A 20992-nucleotide genomic window follows, 5' to 3' on the forward strand; every position below is an offset into this window, starting at 1 on the left:
TAATGAAAGTTATAATAACGTTACCTTCATGTTATGAGATAAAAAAAAAATGTTCTTTGAAACCCAGTCTTGTCAAAATTTTGGAAAATGTTTCTACATTCAGTGATATATTGATTTAAATCTAATTTTTTTAATGGTGTGTACTTTATGCTGAGAACTGTAGGTCCGCATATGGGCTGCATTAGTTGCCTTTCATTATTGTCTTTTGTCTATTATTTCTCTGACAATTGCAGGCGATTGTCTATCACGCTCCTGTGCTTATGCATTCAGAACCCATGAGTAGATCAATAAGACCACGTTCACACGTTGAGGATTTGGTCAGTATTTTATATCAGTATTTGTAAACCAAAACAATTATAGGAAAAGTATAATAGAAACACGTCATCACTTCTGTATTTATCACCCACTCCTGGTTTTGGCTTACAGATACTGTTGTGAAATACTGACCAAATACTGAACGTGTGAACATTTTCTTACAGTTACTCTGGAGCAAACATAAATCTACTTAGGTAACAGATTTCCAGGAATTTCCAAAGACAACAGATCAAGAGACTAGTAATGACCCTCATACACATCAGACTAAAGTTGGCCAATATTGCCGGAACCAACCAGCCGTCTAGTGTGTATGGGGGCCTCCTGACTCAACTAACAGAAGATGTCAGAGACAGAAGGATCCAGATATTGGCATTTCATCGCCTGATCCTCTCGTTTGGTGCAGAGACGAGCCTCTGCCAGTGGCTGAGCTGAACGTTTGTGTATGGGGGAGTGAGGAGAGATGGCTGTCTAATGTGTATGGGGGCCTTAAGATGAATCGTGTACTCTCTCTGCAAGCAGCAGGGATAATCACTCTTCACGCCACACTCACGGGTCCAGTAGGAGACTGTATACAACACATTTCAATAAGACCCTGCACAAAATTTTCAACATAACTGTTGGGGCATAATGGCATCCGCATGCATTCAGTCCTGGACTCCGGTGGTAAATTAAATAGATTTTTATATACCCTACATGTATACACACACATATTTCATACATACACACATTAAACAAAAACATATTTATAGTCAGAAATATTAATTGTATATCAATATACATTTGGGTACTAATACTTTCTTTTTGGCTTTATCAATCACAGACTTACCAATACGGAAGATGATGGGACAACAGAGCCCAGCCTCTCTTTAAGGTCAGGAGCACACGCATTAAGACATATCTCATTCCAAGTCTTTTCATGTATATCCAATAAATTCATTCCAGCTCCTAAAAAAGTTTTTATTATAATCACAGACGCAGATTCTTTACTGCAAGAGCAATGAGAATATGCATCTCTCGGCCACATGATGTTGTATGGTTGACTCACTACTAAACTTCAAGCAAAGCCTGGATGTATTTCTTAATAAAATATAATATTACAGGTTATGGGCACTAGATTCTGTGATGTGACGTTGATCCAAGGAAATAAACCGATTGCCGTATGTGGAGTCGGGAACAAATTTTTCAACATGTTCGGCTATAGCGAGTGTGGCCTCGCTTTCTTTCAGCTGGACATTACATTTATCTAGCTTCCCATTTACTGGATATCTATATTCGGGACCCGATGCTGCTCGGCCCTTATTCACATTGACACACTGCAAGGTACTAGAGGTTAGGACCATCCCGACTGTGGTACACCTTGACGCTGGTGGGATGGTTTCCCGGGTTACTTGCTTTTTTTTTTCTAAACTAATGGTTTTATGCCATAATTTAAATAGCTGTTCACCGATGGATCTGTTGCTGGATACCTTCCCTTCTCTGATACTGCTCGTTTGCTGCTAACATGAACTTCTTTCCGAGCACGACCCTTGGATTCTACTGCGGTCAGCTGGATTTTTTTCTACTAAAAGTGTTTTTTTTTTTGTCATGTACAAAGAAGTATTTTCTCCACGTGGTCTTCAAGCAAACTACAATTACTTTTGCTGGTAATTAGAAAGTCACATTGCTATTCGCTAGAAGATATGGAAAATCTGTATGAGGATTATTGCATGGGGTTCTTTGGGCTGGTGGGCTTTTTTTTGCAGATGCATTATTAGACTTCCTCAGGTACCAGAGCCAACAATGGATAAGTAGTCATCTGCAACCTGTGGGCTTCCAGCTACGCCACTTATTACATTCAGAAAACACACAGTATGGACTCTGAACAATATAGAGAGAACCACCTACCATCACTGTAATCTATAGGAGCATAATCCCCTATAAAGAGGGACGCCGCAAAACTGCTGACCAAGGAAATTCTCTGGAAAAAAGAAATATAGTCAGCTCAAATGAATTAAGCATATATCATGGTATATAAAGGGAGAAATGTAAAATAAGCAAATTAATGAACAAGTAGTACATTTCATGTATATGTAAAATCCAACATTAGTATGAGAAAAATGCCCAAGTAAAGCCTATCTCTACTATGAGGCTAAAAAATTCCAAATAACTCTGCCATTCACCCCAATATCATGCTCCATCCATGTTATGCTAACTATAAAGAACAAGGATCTGTTGTGTCGGCTCCTGACATTGCAGAACCGCCGCTCTCATGGGATTTTCCTTCCCTGAGTAAATTAATTGTGGCTCTGAAGCATTAATGAGCTATTTGTCCCAAACTTCAGAAGAGCGGCGGGCACACACACACACATACACGTTTATCACTAGGAGTTCACAACAAATCTGCAGCAATTCTGCAAGATAACCTGCATATGGTGCAGATTTACCCAGGACTGTACTGGACATTCATCTTGGATTTTAAAAATAAAGCTCTGAATTTCAACTAAAAAGTCAGCACCTATCGGTGAGATTTCCTTGTCATTTGATTTCTTCAGATCCTGATCCTTGTCTGTTGTGTAGCTGAACTCCATTATAACAGAGCTGTGATCTAGGACTGCAGCTGAGCTACAGTGTCCAGAAGGCGTTTGACGTTGTCCGAGACATGCCCCCTGTCATATCATTGGTTGAGGCTGCCGCGCTGTCCCACTGTAACATTCAGGCCAGTACCTATCCCCTCTGGTTACATTTGCTGCACTGTGGCATCTCTGTGGCACGCCTTTGTTCTGGGCAACGAAGAGCAGCAAAAGGCAGTCATATTTAATTCCTGGGTCCTTTACTGCAGTTCAGTCAGAAAGCATGAGGTTAATCCCTAGCTCCTTTCTGTGAGCACTGGCAGGGCTGTCATCTATTTAAACCCCTGAACCTCTGACTCTCACTACCAGTTAAAATTCTTCCATGGTTCTCTCCCAGTGACATCTGGTCCTGTGTTGCTTGTTGAACTCTTGTTTCCTGACCATTCTTCAGTTTTCTGATTTTGTACCTTTGCTGCCTTTTTGTTCTGAATCTGCTACCTTGACTTCTCTCGCTTCTGGTTCTCTCCTCCAACTAGCATCCTTTCCAAGGTAGCAATCTAGTGGACCCATTTGGTGGACCCATTTGGAAGACCAAAGCCCTGTACAAGGGTTAAATAAGGAAGGCCAAGGTTCTTCTAGGATCTGCCAGAATGGCTAGCGCTAAGTCTGTCCGAGATAGCCTTTTTGAGCCTACAGCACCTGACAAACATTTCCCCCTCCACCTACAGCTGTAGCTCCTCTTATTGTCTGCAGCGTACAACATACAGTACATCTATCAATGGTTTATTGCAAAGTTGGTACAGACTTCTCAACAACTGGTGAGAGAAGGATCATCAGGAAGCGGTCACACATTATCCAGGGAATAGGAATTTTAGTAACGTGGAGCCTAGAATGACCCATCTAAACAATCATATAAAGCCGCACAACTAAACAAGAGTGCCCCTGTAAGCATAAACTTTACTGAAACTCCCGGCCGAACATTACAGCTACGAAATGTCATGTTTTTGCCAGTATTATTTCACACTTTTAACCCAATCCAAAGTTTATGCCTGCAGAGTAATGTCTCCTTCTGGGAGGGCAAACAACAGGACTTCATATTTAATTATAGGACGCTGTGAACTGTTTGCATTTGCACCCATGGTTATGCATTTGCTGTCTTTGAATAGACTGGACTAGCCTAATATAAGTATGTATTCCTATATCTCTATGGGGACCATGTTCCATTTGTAAAACATCTCCATGAAGCAGGTCCACTTTTTGTTACCAATTTCATATCTTAGTTTTGAGTTAAATTATCCTATAGAGGAAGTAAAGAGTATTTCATTATTCTGATATATACCGGTAATCCCCGACTTGTCGATATATGTTTGGTTACTTTAAGAGCAAATTACACTAAGTGCACAATTATTAGGCAATTTGTATTTTTGATGATTAATTTTATTATTGAACAAGTAGAGAATGTTGTTGGTCAATCCAAAAGGTTAATAAGCCGTAGAAAGTCAAAGTGAGGTTTTGTCTTTCTTAGGAGAATATCTATGTGTGCAGAAACATTGGGAAATGAAAAGGAAAAGCTTACATTTTCTAATCTCAATCGTTTATTTTCATCTGTTACAGTGAGAATAACCAAACAACTCAAATTGTACAAAATACATTTCTGACATTTAAAAATAAATATCGGTGACCAATATAGCCAGCCTTCTTTTCAATAACAGTCATGAGCCTTCCTTCCCTGGAGTCTGTCAGTTTCTTAATCTGTTGACAATCAACTTTTTGGACAGCCTCCTAGACATTGGTCAGACAGGTGTATGTTTTTCCTTCATCATAAATCTCCCGTTTAAGAAGGGTCCACAAGTTCTCAATATGGTGAGAAAGGGCCCAACTTTATATGGAACCTGTCATACAAAAAATTCTATTAACCAGTAGATTTGACTTTAATCCCAAGGTTAATGGCGTTGTGAACCTGCCTGCACAGAGAGCCCTGTTTCCAGGAAAAAACTAACTTTTTTCCTTCCAGCAGCATTTTTTTCACAGGTTTATCACAACAGAGAGAAACCAGAAGACCACAGCGTCTGATTTCTCCTACTCCTGCACTGATTAGAAGCAGTTCACCTTCTTATTAAATGGTGTAAATTTATTTTAGCAGTTCCGGGGTTAATCTGCTCAGTTGAGAGCTCCTGGAAGCTTTCCTACATTAAGGTTCTCAGCTGTTCACTGTTAGCCACTCCCATCTTCTATATAATCTGGGCCTTGGCTAGCACTCATTGTCAGAGGAAAGATTATGCGATATTTCTGGAGGTTGCTGGTGGTTGTTATTGGAGAAAGCGTTTGGTAGATTTATCTGTGACTGTTGCTAGGCTTTGAGTGTGTGATAATTCCCTTACTTCTAAAACTCTGGTTTAACCCCTTCCTCCACTCCCAGTTTAATGCCTGTTGTTTGTAAGTACATTTGAATGTTTGCTATTATTCACTATTCCTGTTCGTATTACCTTGTTAGTCTGGTTTGTGTATTATGGTACACTACTATTCCCCTCTTCCCTGGGTGGTGGGGAAGGGTACAGACTGAGGGCGGATTCAGGAGGTAAGGCAAGGTACGTATCTCTGGCGTCTTCACCATCAGAAACAATCCGGGGAACAGGGCGAGCTAGGGAGCCCCTAGCGTTCAGGACAGGGAAGGAGCGCCTGGTCCTGGGTCACCCAACAATAGAGTTGCAGCAGTTTGGCTTTCAATGATAGGGGGTGCTCGGCAAGGTTTCAGTCACTGCTCATTATACAGTGAGCGCGGCTGTAACCGCGCGTCCAGCACTGACTGACAGCCAGCAGCAGGCCTCTTAGTGCGAGCGCTGGAAAGGTTCAGAACGCTATTAGCCTGCAGATTAACCAAATAGCTCCAGGTTATTAGTTTTTTTTTATATGTCAGGTTCCCTTTAAAGAGAAACTGTCACCCCATTTTTTGAGTATCAGCTGCCGGCACCGCCATCAGTGGCTTAACTACAGCATTCTGTAATGCTGTAGATAAGCCCCTGATGTAACCTGAAAGATAAGAAAAATGAGTTATATTATACTCACTCATGGGTGGTCCGGGTCCAGTTTTGGTCCGATGAGTGTTGCGGTCCGGTCCGGCACCTCCCATCTTCTAACGGTGACATCCTCTTCTTTGCTTTCCGTCGTGGCTCCTGCGCAGACGTACTTTATCTGCCCTGTTGAGGGCAGAGCAGAGTACTGCAGTGCGCAGGCCCTGGGAGAGGTCCGGCGCCTGCGCACTGCAGTATTCTACTCTGCCCTCAACAAGGCAGAGCAGTGCGCCTGCGCAGGAGCCACGACAGGCAGCAAAGAAGAAGACATCACCGTTAGAAGATGGGACGCACCGGAACGCAACACCCATCGGACCAAGACCAGACCGCTCTCCAATGAGTATAATCTAACTCATTATTCTTATCTTTCACGTTACATCAGGGGCTTATCTACAGCATTACAGAATGCTGTAGATAAGCCCCTGATGTTGGTGCTGGCAGCCGATACTCGAAAAATGGGGTGACAGATTCCCTTTAAGGCCTTTACTGGAAGCTAAGCAGTGGAGACTTCATTGCCTGCGATGGAGCATAGTCCTGCATAAAAATCATGGTTTTCTTGAAAGCTGCAGAATTTTTACTGTATCACTGCTTGAAGAAAGGGTCTTCTAAAAACAAGAAATAAGTATGGGAATGGATTTTGAGTCCATCTTCAACTCAAAGAGGTCCAACTAGCTAATCTTTAAAAATACCAGCCCATAGCAGTATCATATCTCCATCATGTTGGCTTTTAAATCATAATGGACGCTTGTGCTCATTACTGATCCAGCCACAAGCCCATTCACCTGGTCCAGCAAGAGTCATCCTCATCTCATCAGTCCATAAAACTTTTGAAAAATCTGTCTTCAGAAAAATCTTGACCCAGTTTTGATGTTTCACCTTCTGTGTCTTGTTCAGTGGTGGTTGGTTTCAGCCTCCTCACCTCGGCCATGACTCTGAGCACTGAACACCTTGTACTTCGGGGCACAACCGGGAGGTTGCAGTTCTAGAATATGACAGCACTGAATCGTAATCACTTCCTGGTTGCTTCATGTTTGATTCGTCTCAAATATTTGACAGTTACTGTGGGCCTGTTTTTCTCAACGTTTTTTTTACAACCCTGCTGAGTATTTGCAACAAAACCTTTGATGATTCTGTGATTGCGCCCCAATATCTTATCAATTTCAAGAGTGCCACATCCCTTTGTATTAGAAACAAAGTAGGAGAGATGAGGGGGCGCTCCTGGTGTGATACCGGATAGTCACGTGGAGGAGGTTAAGAACAAAGTACACTAACCTGCCATGGTTATGCTGCCGGCAGAACCACGTTTTCAGAGCCTGTGGTGCTTATTGTGTACCATTCGCCGTCCTGACTTCCGGGTTCAGAGGTTAGCCGGTCACGTGGAGTGTCACGTGATGCTGACGCCACCACACGTCCTCCGTCTTTCAGGTATTGCAGGATGGTTGAAAGTCTGCTGGGTCCATGCTGCACCAAGCCGCTCACCCAGAAGGATGTAAAATGCAAGGAAGGAGAAGTACGGCTGATTAGGGCACTCAGACCAAGACAGACACTTATTTTAGATAGAAAAGAAACTTCTTTACTTGGTCATTATGCCCTCACAAAGATTTTTGGCGGTGAATCCGCCTTCATCACCTGATGTCTGTCTAATCAGCCGTACATCTCCTTCCTTACATCCCTCTGTATGACTTGTAACAATTTGTGACTTTTCAGAGTCAGATTTTTTCTCTTTTTTTTTGGAGCATTTGCATGAGGAAAACAAAATACCTAATAATTCTGCACACCTTGATAAAGGTTTACCACATCCTCCCTCATTACACAAATACACATCACCTGATCTGCTTCACCCCCCGAAGAAGCAAAGAAGCGAAATGCGGATTGAGGTCCTCCTGCCCACATTTCAGCAAGGTTGGTCTTTGGCACTATATGCATACATCTCTTTACTTACCTCCATATACCTCCTCTATGTATTCTTATGGCCGGTATTACTGAGGGCTACTTTCGCCGTCAGGCTATATTTTCTCTTATGCACTATTTTTTGTAGATCCGTATTTTGGACCACTTACATTGCACTTTATACTTAATAATTGAGAGATATTTGCTTATTTAACTACTCATAATTTTCTTATCTGGCGGCTATTGTTTGTTTACTTATATTGCTGTTCTCTTATGGCCAATTGTATATTTTTTGGGTATATGTTGTATATGGATTTAACCTACTAACTTGCCTTTCATATACCAGACCTAGTCTGAATGTGGCATCTAGAGGTCGCTGATTCCCTTTTTCATATTGTTATATATTACTTATTTTATTCAATTTTTGTAAACAATAAAATTTATTATTTTACCGTATATACTCGTGTATAAGCCGACCCCCCTAACTTTGCCACAAAAAACTGTGAAAACTTGTTGAGTCGCATATAAGTCTAGGGTGGAAAATGCAGCAGTTACTGGTAGATTTCAAAAATAAAAAAAGATACCAAAAAAAGTAAAATTAATTGAGACATCAGTAGGTTAAATGTTTTTGAATATCCATATGAATCAGGAGCCCCATATAATGCTTCATACAGTTCATGATGGGCCCCATAAGATGTTCCATACAAAACACACCCCGTATAATGCTGCACAAAGGATAATAATGGCCCCATAAGATGCTCCATAGAATAATATGCCCCATATGCTGCTCCATAAAGGTTATGGCCCCATAAGATGCTCCATAGAATAATATGCCCCATATGCTGCTCCATAAAGGTTATGGCCCCATAAGATGCTCCATAGAATAATATGCCCCATATGCTGCTCCATAAAGGTTATGGCCCCATACGATGCTCCAAAAAATATGCCCCATAAGATGCCTTATAAATGGTTATGGCCCCACAAGATGCTCCATACAAAATACACCCCATATAATGCTGCACAAAGGTTAATAAGGCCCCATAAGATGCTCCATAGAATAATATGCCTCATATGCTGCTCCATAAAGGTTATGGCCCCATAAGATGCTCCATAGATTATGCCCCCATATGCTGCCCCATAAGATGACCCATAGTTTATGCCCCCATATGCTGTCCCATAAGGTGCTCCATAGTATACCCCCCATATGCTGCCCCATAAGGTGCTCCATAGTATACCCCCAAATATGCTGCTCCATAAAATGCTCCATAGAATCCCCCATATGCTGCCCCATAAGGTGCTCCGTAGTATACCCCCATATGCTGCCCCATAAGGTGCTCCATAGTATACCCCCCTGATATGCTGCCCCATAAGGTGCTCCATAGAATCCCCCCATATGCTTCCCCATAAGGTGCTCCATAGTATACACCTCATATGCTGCCCCATAAGGTGCTCCATAGTATACCCCCCATATGCTGCCCCCATAAGATGATCCATAGTATACCCCCCATATGCTACCCCCATAAGGTGCTCCATAGTATACCCCCATATGCTGCAGCTGCCACCACAAATAGAAAAAGAAAAAAAGAAATACTCACCTTTCCGTCGTGGGGGGCCAGGTGCCGGGGTCACCGCTGGCTCAGGACCCCGGCACTGGCGATACTTACAGATCCTCCGTCCATTGCTGCGCACCCGTGTCTGCCGGGTCCCTCAGTCAGTGACGCACAGGCAGAAGGTGCGACGCGCACTAAGTATGTCACCGCGTCCTCTGACCTGAACATCATAGACAGAGGACGGAAGACAGCAGAGCAGCGATGGACCGTGGCTCGGTAAATATAACATATACTTACCCCCTCCTGGCGCGGTCTCTGTGCAGCCCCTTCTCCCAGGTCTCAGGTTCCTTCCTGCAGTGGTCACGTAGTACCGCTCATTAAAGTCATAAATATGCGCATATTCATGACTTTAATGAGCAGTACCACGTGACCGCTGCAGGAAGGAGCCTGAGACTGGGAGAAGCGGCAGGGCTGCGGACACCGCGCCAGGAGGGGGTAACGTATGATCGGACACCACCGCTATCCCTCCCCCACCGACCCCCCGGTATATGACTCGCGTATAAGCGAAGAGGGGGACTTTCAGCCCAAAAAAATGGGCTGAAAATCTCGGCTTATACACGAGTATATACGGTATTTATTGCTCTTTGGTCCTATTTTTTCTCCTTTTGGATTTTTGCTTCATCCAATAAGCAGTCAATGTTATACAGCTTGTAAGTGGAAAATCACCATAATAATAATGATATGGTCAAAATACCCACTAATACTTGTGCACACTGTGTATATGCAACATTATGAAAAAATGTTATTCGGGTTTTCCAGCTTACACTTGGGCAAACGTTCAGTTCACTCACCTCACACCGAGAATATTCTTCTGGTTTCTCTTTATAAATCTTTGCAATTTGATTTCCGGTAAAACGCTGACAAAATAAATAAAAAGTCAAAAAGTCTTAAAATATATTTATTATATATATGCATAGTAACTAACTATGGGTAGTTATAACAAATTATAATGATTATATATATATATATATGTATCTATCTATCTATCTATCTATCTATCTATCTATCTATATAGCTGAGTGTAAAGCCACACCCACTCTGCATAGCCACATTCACTATAATATCCCACATCATCCCGTCAGCCAGAGCCACTTGACTACTACCCATAATAGTCCACATTGTCCCATCAGCCAGAGCCACCGGACTACTACCCCTAATATCCCACATCATCCCGTCAGTCAGAGCCACCGGACTACTCCCCCTAATATCCCATATCATCCCATCAGCCAGAGCCACCGGACTACTCCCTTTAAGATCCCACATCATCCCGTCAGCCAGAGCCACCGGACTACTCCCCCTAATATCCCATATCATCCCATCAGCCAGAGCCACCGGACTACTCCCTTTAATATCCCACATCATCCCGTCAGCCAAAGCCACCGGACTACTACCCCTAATATTCCACATCATCCAATCAGCCAGAGACACCGGACTACTCCCCCTAATATCCCACATCATCCCATCAGCCAGAGCTACCGGACTACTATCACTAATATCCCACATCATTCCGTCAGCCAGAGCTACCGGACTACTACCCCTAATATCCCACATCATCCCGTCAGCCTGTGGTCAGAACCAGAGCGCTGAGTGGAACGAGCCTAACTTCCATACCGGGGACCCCTTTAAGAGAGGCCTGGGGTCAGAACAAGAGCGCTGAGTGGATTTGACCTCACTTCCATGCCAATGATCCCTTTAATAGAAGCCTGGGGTGAGAATCAGACAGCTGAGGGATTTAGCCTAACTTCCATACTGGAGATCCCTTTAAGAGAGGTCTGGGGTCAGTACCAAAACGCAGAGTGGATTTGACCTCACTTCCATACCAATGACCCCTTTAAGAGAGACTGGGATCAGAACCAGAGCGCTGAGTGGATTTGCCATGACTTGCATACCAATGATCCCTTTATTAGAACCCTGGGGTCAGAATCAGAGCATTGAGGGATTTGCCCTAACTTCCATACCGGGGATCCCTTTAAAAGAGCCTGGGGTCAGAAACAAAGCGCTGGATGGATTTGCCCTGACTTCCATACCGGAGATCCCTTTAAGAAAGGCCTGGGGTCAGTACCAAAGCACAGAGTGGATTTGACCTAACTTCCATACCAATGATCCCTTTAAGAGACCCTAGGGTCAGAACCACAGAGCTGAGTGGAACGGTCCTAACTTCCATAGCAGGCATCCCATTAAGAGAAGCCTGGGGTCAAAATCAAAGCCCTGGACGGATTTGCTCTGACTTCCATACCAATGATCCCTTTAAGAGGGAAGATGTGCCTACGGGATGGAGGATGTGTGATGGGGATATGGGCAGGGAGGGGGTGATTCATTTCTGTCATGCACTCACTGCTCCTTTCAGGGGGGCAGACAATGGCTGGGAGCTTATGTTCCCGGGGATTCTAGATTTCTCTCACCATGTCAGTGTCTGCTGAGGTGTTGTCAAGTGGGAAAACTTGCGCATAGCAACCAAATCACAGCTCAGCTACTTTTAACCAGCTCTGGTGAAATGAGAGATGCTTAGTGATTGGTTGCAAGGAAAACTGTTGCTCATAGCAACCAATCACAGCTCAGCTTCTTTTGAACAGCTCTGGTAAAATGAAAGATGCTTCGTGATTGGTTGGTGACACACACACACACACATACACTTTTATATATATACATACATACATACATACATACACCTCAACACTGAAATTATAACACCAAGAAGGAAAAGTTTTGGAACTATTGACGTACAAGGAGCTGATGAGTTCAGGTTGGGAGACCTGCGGACAGTCTGTAAATTGTGACTCGTACCTGGACCGAGTTTCATGGACTTCTGTGCCACAAAACGTCTATAGATAGAAAGATAGACAGATAGATATGAGATAGATAGATAGATATAGAGAGATATGAGATAGATAGATATGAGATAGAGAGAGATAGATAGATAGATAGATAGATAGATAGATAGATAGATAGATAGATATAGAGATATATGAGATAGATAGATAGATAGATAGATAGATAGATAGATAGAGTTAGGTCCATATATATTTGGACACAGACAACATTTTTCTAATTTTGGTTCTAGACATTACCACAATGAATTTTAAACAAAAAAATTCAGATGCAGTTGAAGTTCAGACTTTCAGCTTTCATTTGAGGGTATCCACATTAGAATTAGATGAAGGGTTTAGGAATTTCAGCTCCTTAACATGTGCCACCCTGTTTTTAAAGGGACCAAAAGTAATTGGACCCAAAACATAAAGCCAAAGCAACCTAGGAGTTTATTAAAGCAAAGAAGTGGAATATTCTTGAATGGCCAAGTCAGTCACCTGATCCCAACCCAATTGAGCATGCATTTCACTTGTTAAAGACTAAATTTCAGACAGAAAGGCCCACAAACAAACAGCAACTGAAAACCACCGCAGTGAAGGCCTGGCAGAGCATCAAAAAGGAGGAAACACAGCGTCTGGTGATGTCCATGAATTCAGGACTTCAGGCAGTCATTGCCAACAAAGGGTTTTCAACCAAGTACTAGAAATGAACATTTTATTTACAATTATTTAATCCGTCTAATTACTTTTGATTCCATTAAAAACAGGGTGGCACATGTTAAGGAGCGGAAACTCCTAAACCCTTCATCCAATTCTAATGTGGATACCCTCAAATAAAAGCTGAAAGTCTGAACTTCAACTGCATCTGAATTGTTTTGTTTAAAATTCATTGTGGTAATATCTAGAACAAAAATTAGAAAAATGTTGTCTCTGTCCAAATATATATGGACCCAACTATAGATAGATAGATATATGCTCATCTCCCCATGCTCAGATAGGAACAATGTTAAGTGTGATAGATTTATGCTCTCATCCAAATGAGCACAAAGGACCTAGTAATTACCTTAGTATGACCACTAGGTGGCATTCTGTACATATAGAAGAAACACATAAATCCCGCCTGTATCATGCTAGGAACACAGATAAAATCCGCACGGAAAAAACGCTATTAAATTCATTATCCATTCCTGGCAGTAACACTTCTCCTAAAAGTATTTTACCTGTTCAGTCTCTTTAGAATAATTTCATTTTATGCAATAAAACAATTCTTACTGATGGCTATGTATGTGTTATTGTTAAGGTCTCCATTCACATTAGACTGAAGTTGGTTTGAACCTGCTGGTATTGGCTGACAGTCTAATGTGCATGGAGGCCCCCTGACTTTCTCCTGAGGTGGGGAGATGATCTGGCCTATAGCATAACTTCCAACTTTTACAGAAGAGAGAGGGACAGACTGTATGGGTTTTTATGTGCCCCTTGGAAGCACACCCCTTTGCTATTTCTTTCTGCCATGGCAGGAGGAGATGTCAGCATTGTCATGGTGGCAGTGAGGGACATTCAGCAGACCACCCACGGCAGCAGGACCAAAACCTAAATCTGGGTCTGTTTTCCCAGGATGCTGGGACCTAAGGATTTATTTTTCCTTCATTCATAGCTGTAGCAGAAAGAACTTTTCAATACTATGTAAGCTTTAATATACGAGTTCTTAGGCTAGTTTCACACTAGCGTTTTTGAGCGCAGCGACGGCCTGCGCACGGCCGCCACTAAGCCCCGCCCCCTGCTGCGCCTCAGCCAGTAGCTCCGCCTACCGGCGCATGACGCTGCATGCGCCCTGCGTCCCCTATCTTTATCACTGGGGGCGCAGGCCGTGCGCAATATGCGTTTGGTGGCGCATGCGTCCTTTTGACGGTGCGCCGACCTGCGCCAAACGCAACCTGCTGCAGTTTGGTTGCGCCGGCGCACCGTCAAAAATGCGCATGCGCCGCCAAACGCATACTGCGCACGGCCTGCGCCCCCAGTGATAAAGATAGGGGACGCAGGGCGAATGCAGCGTCATGCGCCGGTAGGCGGAGCTACCCGCGGAGCCGCGGCAGGGGGCGGGGCTTAGCGGCGGCCGTGCGCAGGCCGTCGCTGCGCTCAAAAACGCTAGTGTGAAACTAGCCTTACTACTTTATTATACGAGCTGTAATTTTTTCTGCTGCTTTTTATCTGCAGGTGTCCACATCAAACTACTCAAGAACAATCATCTCTGGTTATTGCATTTTTTCGCATTTTTTATGCTTTTTTGCCCTTATTTGATGCATTTTTGAAGAACTGTTTTAATGTGTTTATATAATACAGAAAAACTTTGATTCTGCACTTAAAAAGCAACTGAGTTTTTATGAAAACTCTTTTTTTACATGCTGCTTATTACATGAGTTTTTAAAATGTGTTTTTTTTTTCAGGCCTATAGAGAATAAACACAAAACTGCACATTTCCACAGTGTCTTGAGCTGCACAGTGGACAGGAGTTTTCACGAAATCACGACTTGAACAGGTTAAAAAAAAAAAAAAAAAAAAGACGCTGCAGCATTTTCGCTGTGTGTGGAAGTGGCCTAGCTGTGCAAGTAAAGTGGATTTGGAAAAGTCATACTCACTGTTTTGTCTAAGAAGTCTATGGTTTTCATGCATTTTTTCTCTACTGGCTTGTATGGGGAGCAAAGAATATGAAAATGCATGAAAAAAAAACAGTGAAAACACAATAGTTGGAGAAGATCGTTATTGATTAGTTTGGTGCAGACATCTGCAAAAAATATACAGATAAAAAGCAGCAATCTCAGGTGTTAAATTTTTATAGGTTTAATGAAGAAAAAAAAAATCGTGCTTTTTTATACCATTTACCAATCACTGTAAAAAAACAATGTTTTAACTGCATTGTCCTTACAATTACAGGAATACCAAATATGTTTGTTAATAGCAGATTTATTATGTTTATTTTTGTAACAAATATGCAGTAAAAAAGGTTGATATTCAAGTTGTTTTTCAGTAATTTTAAAAAATATGACTTATAGAATACAGATACATAGAAATGCAGTTTTATATAAATATGTAGCTCTATGTACAAGTACAATGTGCAGCTTGTGGCTTACAGCTATTACTGTTGCCACCAATACTATAGGTTGGGAATGTAAATATAAAAAAAAGAATGAGTTAATTTAATAAATGTAAATAAGCACAAAGATGCTGGCCCTTTCCCCGAGGATGAACTACTGACCAATGAACTCAGTAACACATGCAGTGAAAAATGCAGGGTAGGTCTACATTCCCTTAATTTTGTCTTATGGATTTTCTCATATTTAATCTATTGTGCACCCCTTCACGGCACGCGTCGTACTAGTACTGCACATGTCATGTGTCCCCCTTTGATGAGGACTCTGGCAGTGAGCCCACATCTTTCCCGGGACACGCCAGCTGAGTTTTTTTGGTCGCAGTGTCATTGCATTAAAATCAAAAGATCGTATCTGCACCAAAATGGTATCGTTAAAAATGTCAGCTCGGCACGCAACAAATACACCCTCACCCAACCCCAGATCACGAAAAATGGAGACGCTACGGGTATCGGAAAATTGCGCAATTTTTTTATTTTTTTTTTTTAAGCAAACTTTGGATTTTCTTTTACCGCTTAAATAAAAAAGAACCTAGACATGTTTGGTGTCTATGAATTCGTAATGACCTGGAGAATCATAATGGCAGGTCAGTTTTAGCATTTCGCAAACATGGTAAAAAAATTGGAAGTTTTGTCCCGCAAAAAACAAGCCCTCACATGGCCATATTGACTTTTATGAGGCTTTTTTTTTTTTTTACAATTAAAGGGGGTTTTTTTTTTTAGATATGCAATAAACTAATGAGAGATTGTAAACTGTAGAATCCTAACAATATGCAATGAACTCACTGTTGTGATTCTGCAATGTTCATATAGTCTCAATCGAGAGGAGCGGCATCTCGAACCGGCTGAATGTTAAAAAAAAATTTCAAGTGCTGTGGAAAGTCATCGGCTCCACTGACCATTTTCAGATGGGGTTACACTTATGGGGTCCATGGGCCTTCCGGACCCTTTGCAACAGCCCAAATGTCTGACAGTCAGTTGCCCCCATCACATTCCCATATTACACTAATAAATTCACTATTTAGCACCAACCTCATACGCTCGAGACCCAGTGATATCAGCCAGTGCTTGTGACCCTCCAACAGATTTTTCTAGACGGTGGCACTCAGCACTTGTACTGGAGTCCATCCAGATAGGGCAGTCTTGGATACAGAAACAAGTCTAGAAAATAAAAAGTTTTTTTGTTGTTTTAAACCAATTAAGCCAAAATCAATGATTAATGACACAGTGCCGTACAGGGACCTACCTGCAGCGCAATGTGCAAAGGGTGCTCAGCGGGCAAATTATTTAATGTCTCTCTGGAACCGGTTTTCCAATACACACTGCCATGTTGCTGCAACAAGAAAAGAAAAGATGAAACGCCTTCGAAAGCCATGTACCCAGAACTGATTAAATAAAGGAGGTGTGAAGGGCTGAAGAATAATCGGCCACAATATACTGTACAGATGATGAATTGTTTTATAATGGTCCCCCATCCATTAATCATTTAAAATACATCCGCAGCATCGAATTGCCTTAAACTCTGCAATATGTCGGAAATTCCAGGGCTTCCAGGGCTGCGGAGCGGAGATGGAAAAGATCCCACTCCAATGAGGACTTCATTGAGTTCAAACAGTCCCTCACTACTTTCAAGGCCACACTCACTGCAGCAAAACAAACCTACTTCTCATCTCTCATATCCTCCGTGTCTCACAACCCTAAACAGTTATTCAACACCTTCAATTCTCTCCTCCGCCCCCCAGCACCTCCTCCCTCCCCACTCATCTCAGCTGAAGACTTTGCCTCATTTTTCAAGGAGAAGATTGATAACATCAGATACAGTTTAGGTCAACAACCCCCAGTGCCCCTCCTCCTAACTGCCCTGCCCTCCTCCTCCAAAACAAACTTCTCCACCATTAGAGAAGATCGACTCTCCACTCTACTCTCGAGATCACATCTCACTACCTGTGCACTTGACCCGATCCCATCCCACTTCATCCCAAACCTCACCACAGTCTTCATCCCAACCCTAACCCACCTCTTCAACCTATCACTAACAACTGGTGTTTATCCCTCAAGCTTTAAACATGCCTCAATCACACCTATCCTCAAAAAGCCCTCTCTTGACCCATCCTCTGTATCTAGCTATTGCCCTGTATCACTTCTCCCCTATGCCTCAAAACTACTGCAACAACACATCCATCTTGAATTGTCCTCCCACCTCTCTTCTTGCTCCCTCCTTGACCGATTACAATCTGGCTTCCGACCACACCACTCCACTGAAACTACCCTATCTAAGGTCACCAATGACCTACTAGCCGCCAAGGCCAAGCGACACTACTCTGTCCTCCCCCTCTTGGACCTGTCCTCTGCCTTTGACACAGTGGACCATTCCCTATTATTACAGACCCTATCATCTCTTGGTATCACAGACTTGGCCCTATCTTGGATTGCCTCATACCTAACAGACCGGACATTCAGCGTCTCCCATTCGCACACCACCTCCTCAACGCGCCCCCTATCCGTCGGAGTCCTGCAAGGTTCAGTTCTAGGGCCCCTGCTCTTCTCCATTTACACCTTCAGCCTCGGACAGCTCATAGAATTTCACGGCTTTCAGTATCACCTCTATGCTGATGACACACAGATCTACATCTCTGGACCAGATATCACCTCCCTACTAAACAGAATCCCTCAATGTCTGTCCGCTATTTCATCCTTCTTCTCCGCTAGATTTCTAAAACTTAATATGGACAAAACAGAATTAATCATCTTTCCCCCATCTCACTTGACCCCCCCATGGACCTATCCATTAAAGTAAACAGCTGCCCACTCTCTCCAGTCCCACAAGCTTGCTGCCTCCGGGTTATCCTTGACACTGATCTCTATTTCAAACCACATATCCAAGCCCTTTCCACTTCCCCCGACTTCAACTCAAAAATATTTCACAGATCCGTACATTCCTCAACCAAGAATCTGCAAAAACCCTAGTCCTTCGCTCATCATCTCCCGCCTTGACTACTGCAACCTCCTGCTCTGTGGCCTCCCCTATAACACTCTCGCACCCCTCCAATCTATTCTAAACTCTGCTGCCCGACTAATCCACCTGTCCCCTCGCTATTCCCCGGCCTCTCCCCTCTGTCAATCCCTGCACTGGCTTCCCATTACCCAAAGACTCCAGTTCAAAACCCTGACCATGACATACAAAGCCATCCACAACCTGAGTCCTCTATACATCTGTGACCTCGTCTCCCGGTACTTACCTGCACAAAACCTCCGATCCTCACAAGATCTCCTTCTGTACTCCTCTCTTATCTCCTCTTCCCACAATCGCATACAAGACTTCTCCCACACATCCCCCCTACTCTGGAACGCTCTACCACAACATATCAGACTCTCGCCTACCATGGAAACCTTCAAAAAGAACCTGAAGACCTACCTCTTCCGACAAGCCTACAACCTGCAGTAACCACCAATCCACCAAACCGCTGCACGACCAGCTCTACCCTCGCCTACTGTATCCTCACCCATCCCTTGTAGATTGTGAGCCCTCGAGGGAAGGGTCCTTTCTCATCCTGTAACAGTCGTGACTTGTATTGTTTAAGATTACTGTACTTATATGTATTATGTATACCCCTCCTCACATGTAAAGCGCCATGGAATAAATGGCGCTATAATAATAAATAATAATAATAAATTAACTTGTCGCCCAATGCCCAGATAATGTAAAAGTCCATCCAAAATGCACGGTGAGGGTCAATCTGACCATGACATACAATTTCCAGACCGTGATTTGTTATGTTACGGTACATACAGAGATGGAATCAGCTAATATATCGAATGCAATAAAAGTTCATAATAAAGCTGAGAAAAAAAACATGTTACACCATATACTGTACTCATACAAAGACATTGCGCATTGTCAGAGGGTGGGTGACCCCCTACATGTCTCATGATGCTGTGAAATGTTGAACTTGTCTTATTGCTATAAAATTATTTTCTATATCTCAAGTATTAAAAAAAAAAACAAGTCACCAATTTTAGCTAAACATTCCTTGGTGATAGAAATTAGCTGTATTTATGTCTACTATCCCTATAATGGAGGCTGACACAGTGCAGGAGGAGAATCTATAATACTTGCATATAAATGAGTGCCACAGAATTATTTCCCCAACATATTTGCTAAAATAAAGATAGCATAGTCAACCCCTTTAACGAGAACCTGCCAAGTGATTAATGATGCCAAAACTGCTAGAAGCATGAATCGCAGGCTGGCTTCACAACTGCACTCATGTACAGCGGCTTGCAAAAGTATCCCCCCCCCCCCCTGGCTTTTTACCTATTTTGTAACATTACTTTTGTAATACGATTTGGGCGTGACGCATCTGCGTTAAATAGTCTAAGTGGGTGAAGTGAAATGAGAAAAATACAGGAATAAATTAAATTTATGGGATCAAATAACTAAAAATTGGCATGTGTATTCACCTCTTTTGCTATGAAGCCCCTAAAAAATTCTGGCACATACAACTACCTTCATGAATCACATGCTTAGTGACAGGACGTCCACCTGTGTGCAATCTAAGTGTCACTTGGTCTCTCAGTATATACACACACCTTTCCTGAAAGGCCACAGAGGTTGCAACACCATTGTGGAAGAGGCTCCACTATCCAAACACCATGAAGACCAAGGAGATCTCCAAACAAGTCAGGGACAAAGTTGGTGAGAAGTACAAGCTAGGGTTGGGTTATAAAAATATCCCGATCTCTGATGATCCCCCAGAGCACCATCAAATCTATTATCATCAAATGTAAAGAACATGATACCACAACAAACCTGCCAAGAGAGGGCCGCCCACCAAAACACTAAGCCCGGGCAAGGAAGGCATTAATCAGAGGCAGCATAGAGACCAAATGTAATCCTAAAGAAGCTGCAGTGTTCCCAAGCAGAGACTGGACTATCTGTCCATATGACCACAATAAGCTGTACCCTCCATACAGATGGCCTTCATGGAACAGTGGGCAGAAAAAAAGCCTTTCCTTACACACAAAAATTATAAAGCTCATTTTGAGTTTGCCAAAAGACATGTGGGAGACTATCCAAACGCATGGAGGGAATTGAAATTTTTATCCACCAAAAGGTAAACACTATGTCTGGTGCCAAACCAACACATCTCATCACCCCAAGAACACCATCCACACAGTGAAACATGCTGGTGGCAGCATCATGCTGTGGGGCTGTTTTTCAGCAGGAGTGACAGTGAAAATGGTTGAGGGAAAGATGAATGGTGCGAAATAAAAGGATATTCTTGAGCAAAACTTGTTTCAGCCTATCAGTGATTTGAGACGTGGACGGATGTTCGCCTTACATTACAATGACCCAAAGTAAATTGCTAAAGTAACACTTGAGTGGTTTAAGGGGAAACATGTAAATGTCTTGGAATGGCCTAGTCAAAGCCCAGACCTTAATCCAATTTAGAATCTGTGGTCAGACTTGAACATTGCTGTTCACCAGAGGAACCCATCTAACTTTAAGACGCTGGAGCAGTTTTAACCTGTCAATCATCTCTTACTACGGTCCCGGGCCGGATCTTCAAAGTATATTTTCTCTGCAATGCCAGAGCATGGTTGC

General features: G+C 42.8%; 1 protein-coding gene across 10 annotated transcripts in view; it reads right to left on the reverse strand.

Annotated features, from left to right (window-relative positions):
• XYLB (xylulokinase) overlaps positions 1 to 20992 on the reverse strand; it is a 331699-nt gene that overhangs the window by 215047 nt on the left and 95660 nt on the right. For all 10 annotated transcript variants that reach the window (XR_012233408.1, XM_073581548.1, XM_073581550.1 and 7 more), the window contains 5 exons: positions 16634 to 16720; positions 16420 to 16548; positions 10227 to 10292; positions 2200 to 2272; positions 1142 to 1260 (listed from right to left, as the gene is read on the reverse strand). Coding sequence is in view for 9 of the 10 variants with exons in the window: in XM_073581548.1 (XP_073437649.1) it covers positions 1142 to 1260; positions 2200 to 2272; positions 10227 to 10292; positions 16420 to 16548; positions 16634 to 16720 (474 nt within the window). In the remaining variant the exon portion in view is untranslated. The remainder of the gene's footprint in view (positions 1 to 1141; positions 1261 to 2199; positions 2273 to 10226; positions 10293 to 16419; positions 16549 to 16633; positions 16721 to 20992) is intronic.

Source organism: Dendrobates tinctorius, unplaced genomic scaffold (genome assembly GCF_039654945.1).
Source record: "Dendrobates tinctorius isolate UK_male_01 unplaced genomic scaffold, ASM3965494v1 ptg000070l, whole genome shotgun sequence".
In the NCBI taxonomy this organism is placed as follows: domain Eukaryota; kingdom Metazoa; phylum Chordata; class Amphibia; order Anura; family Dendrobatidae; genus Dendrobates; species Dendrobates tinctorius.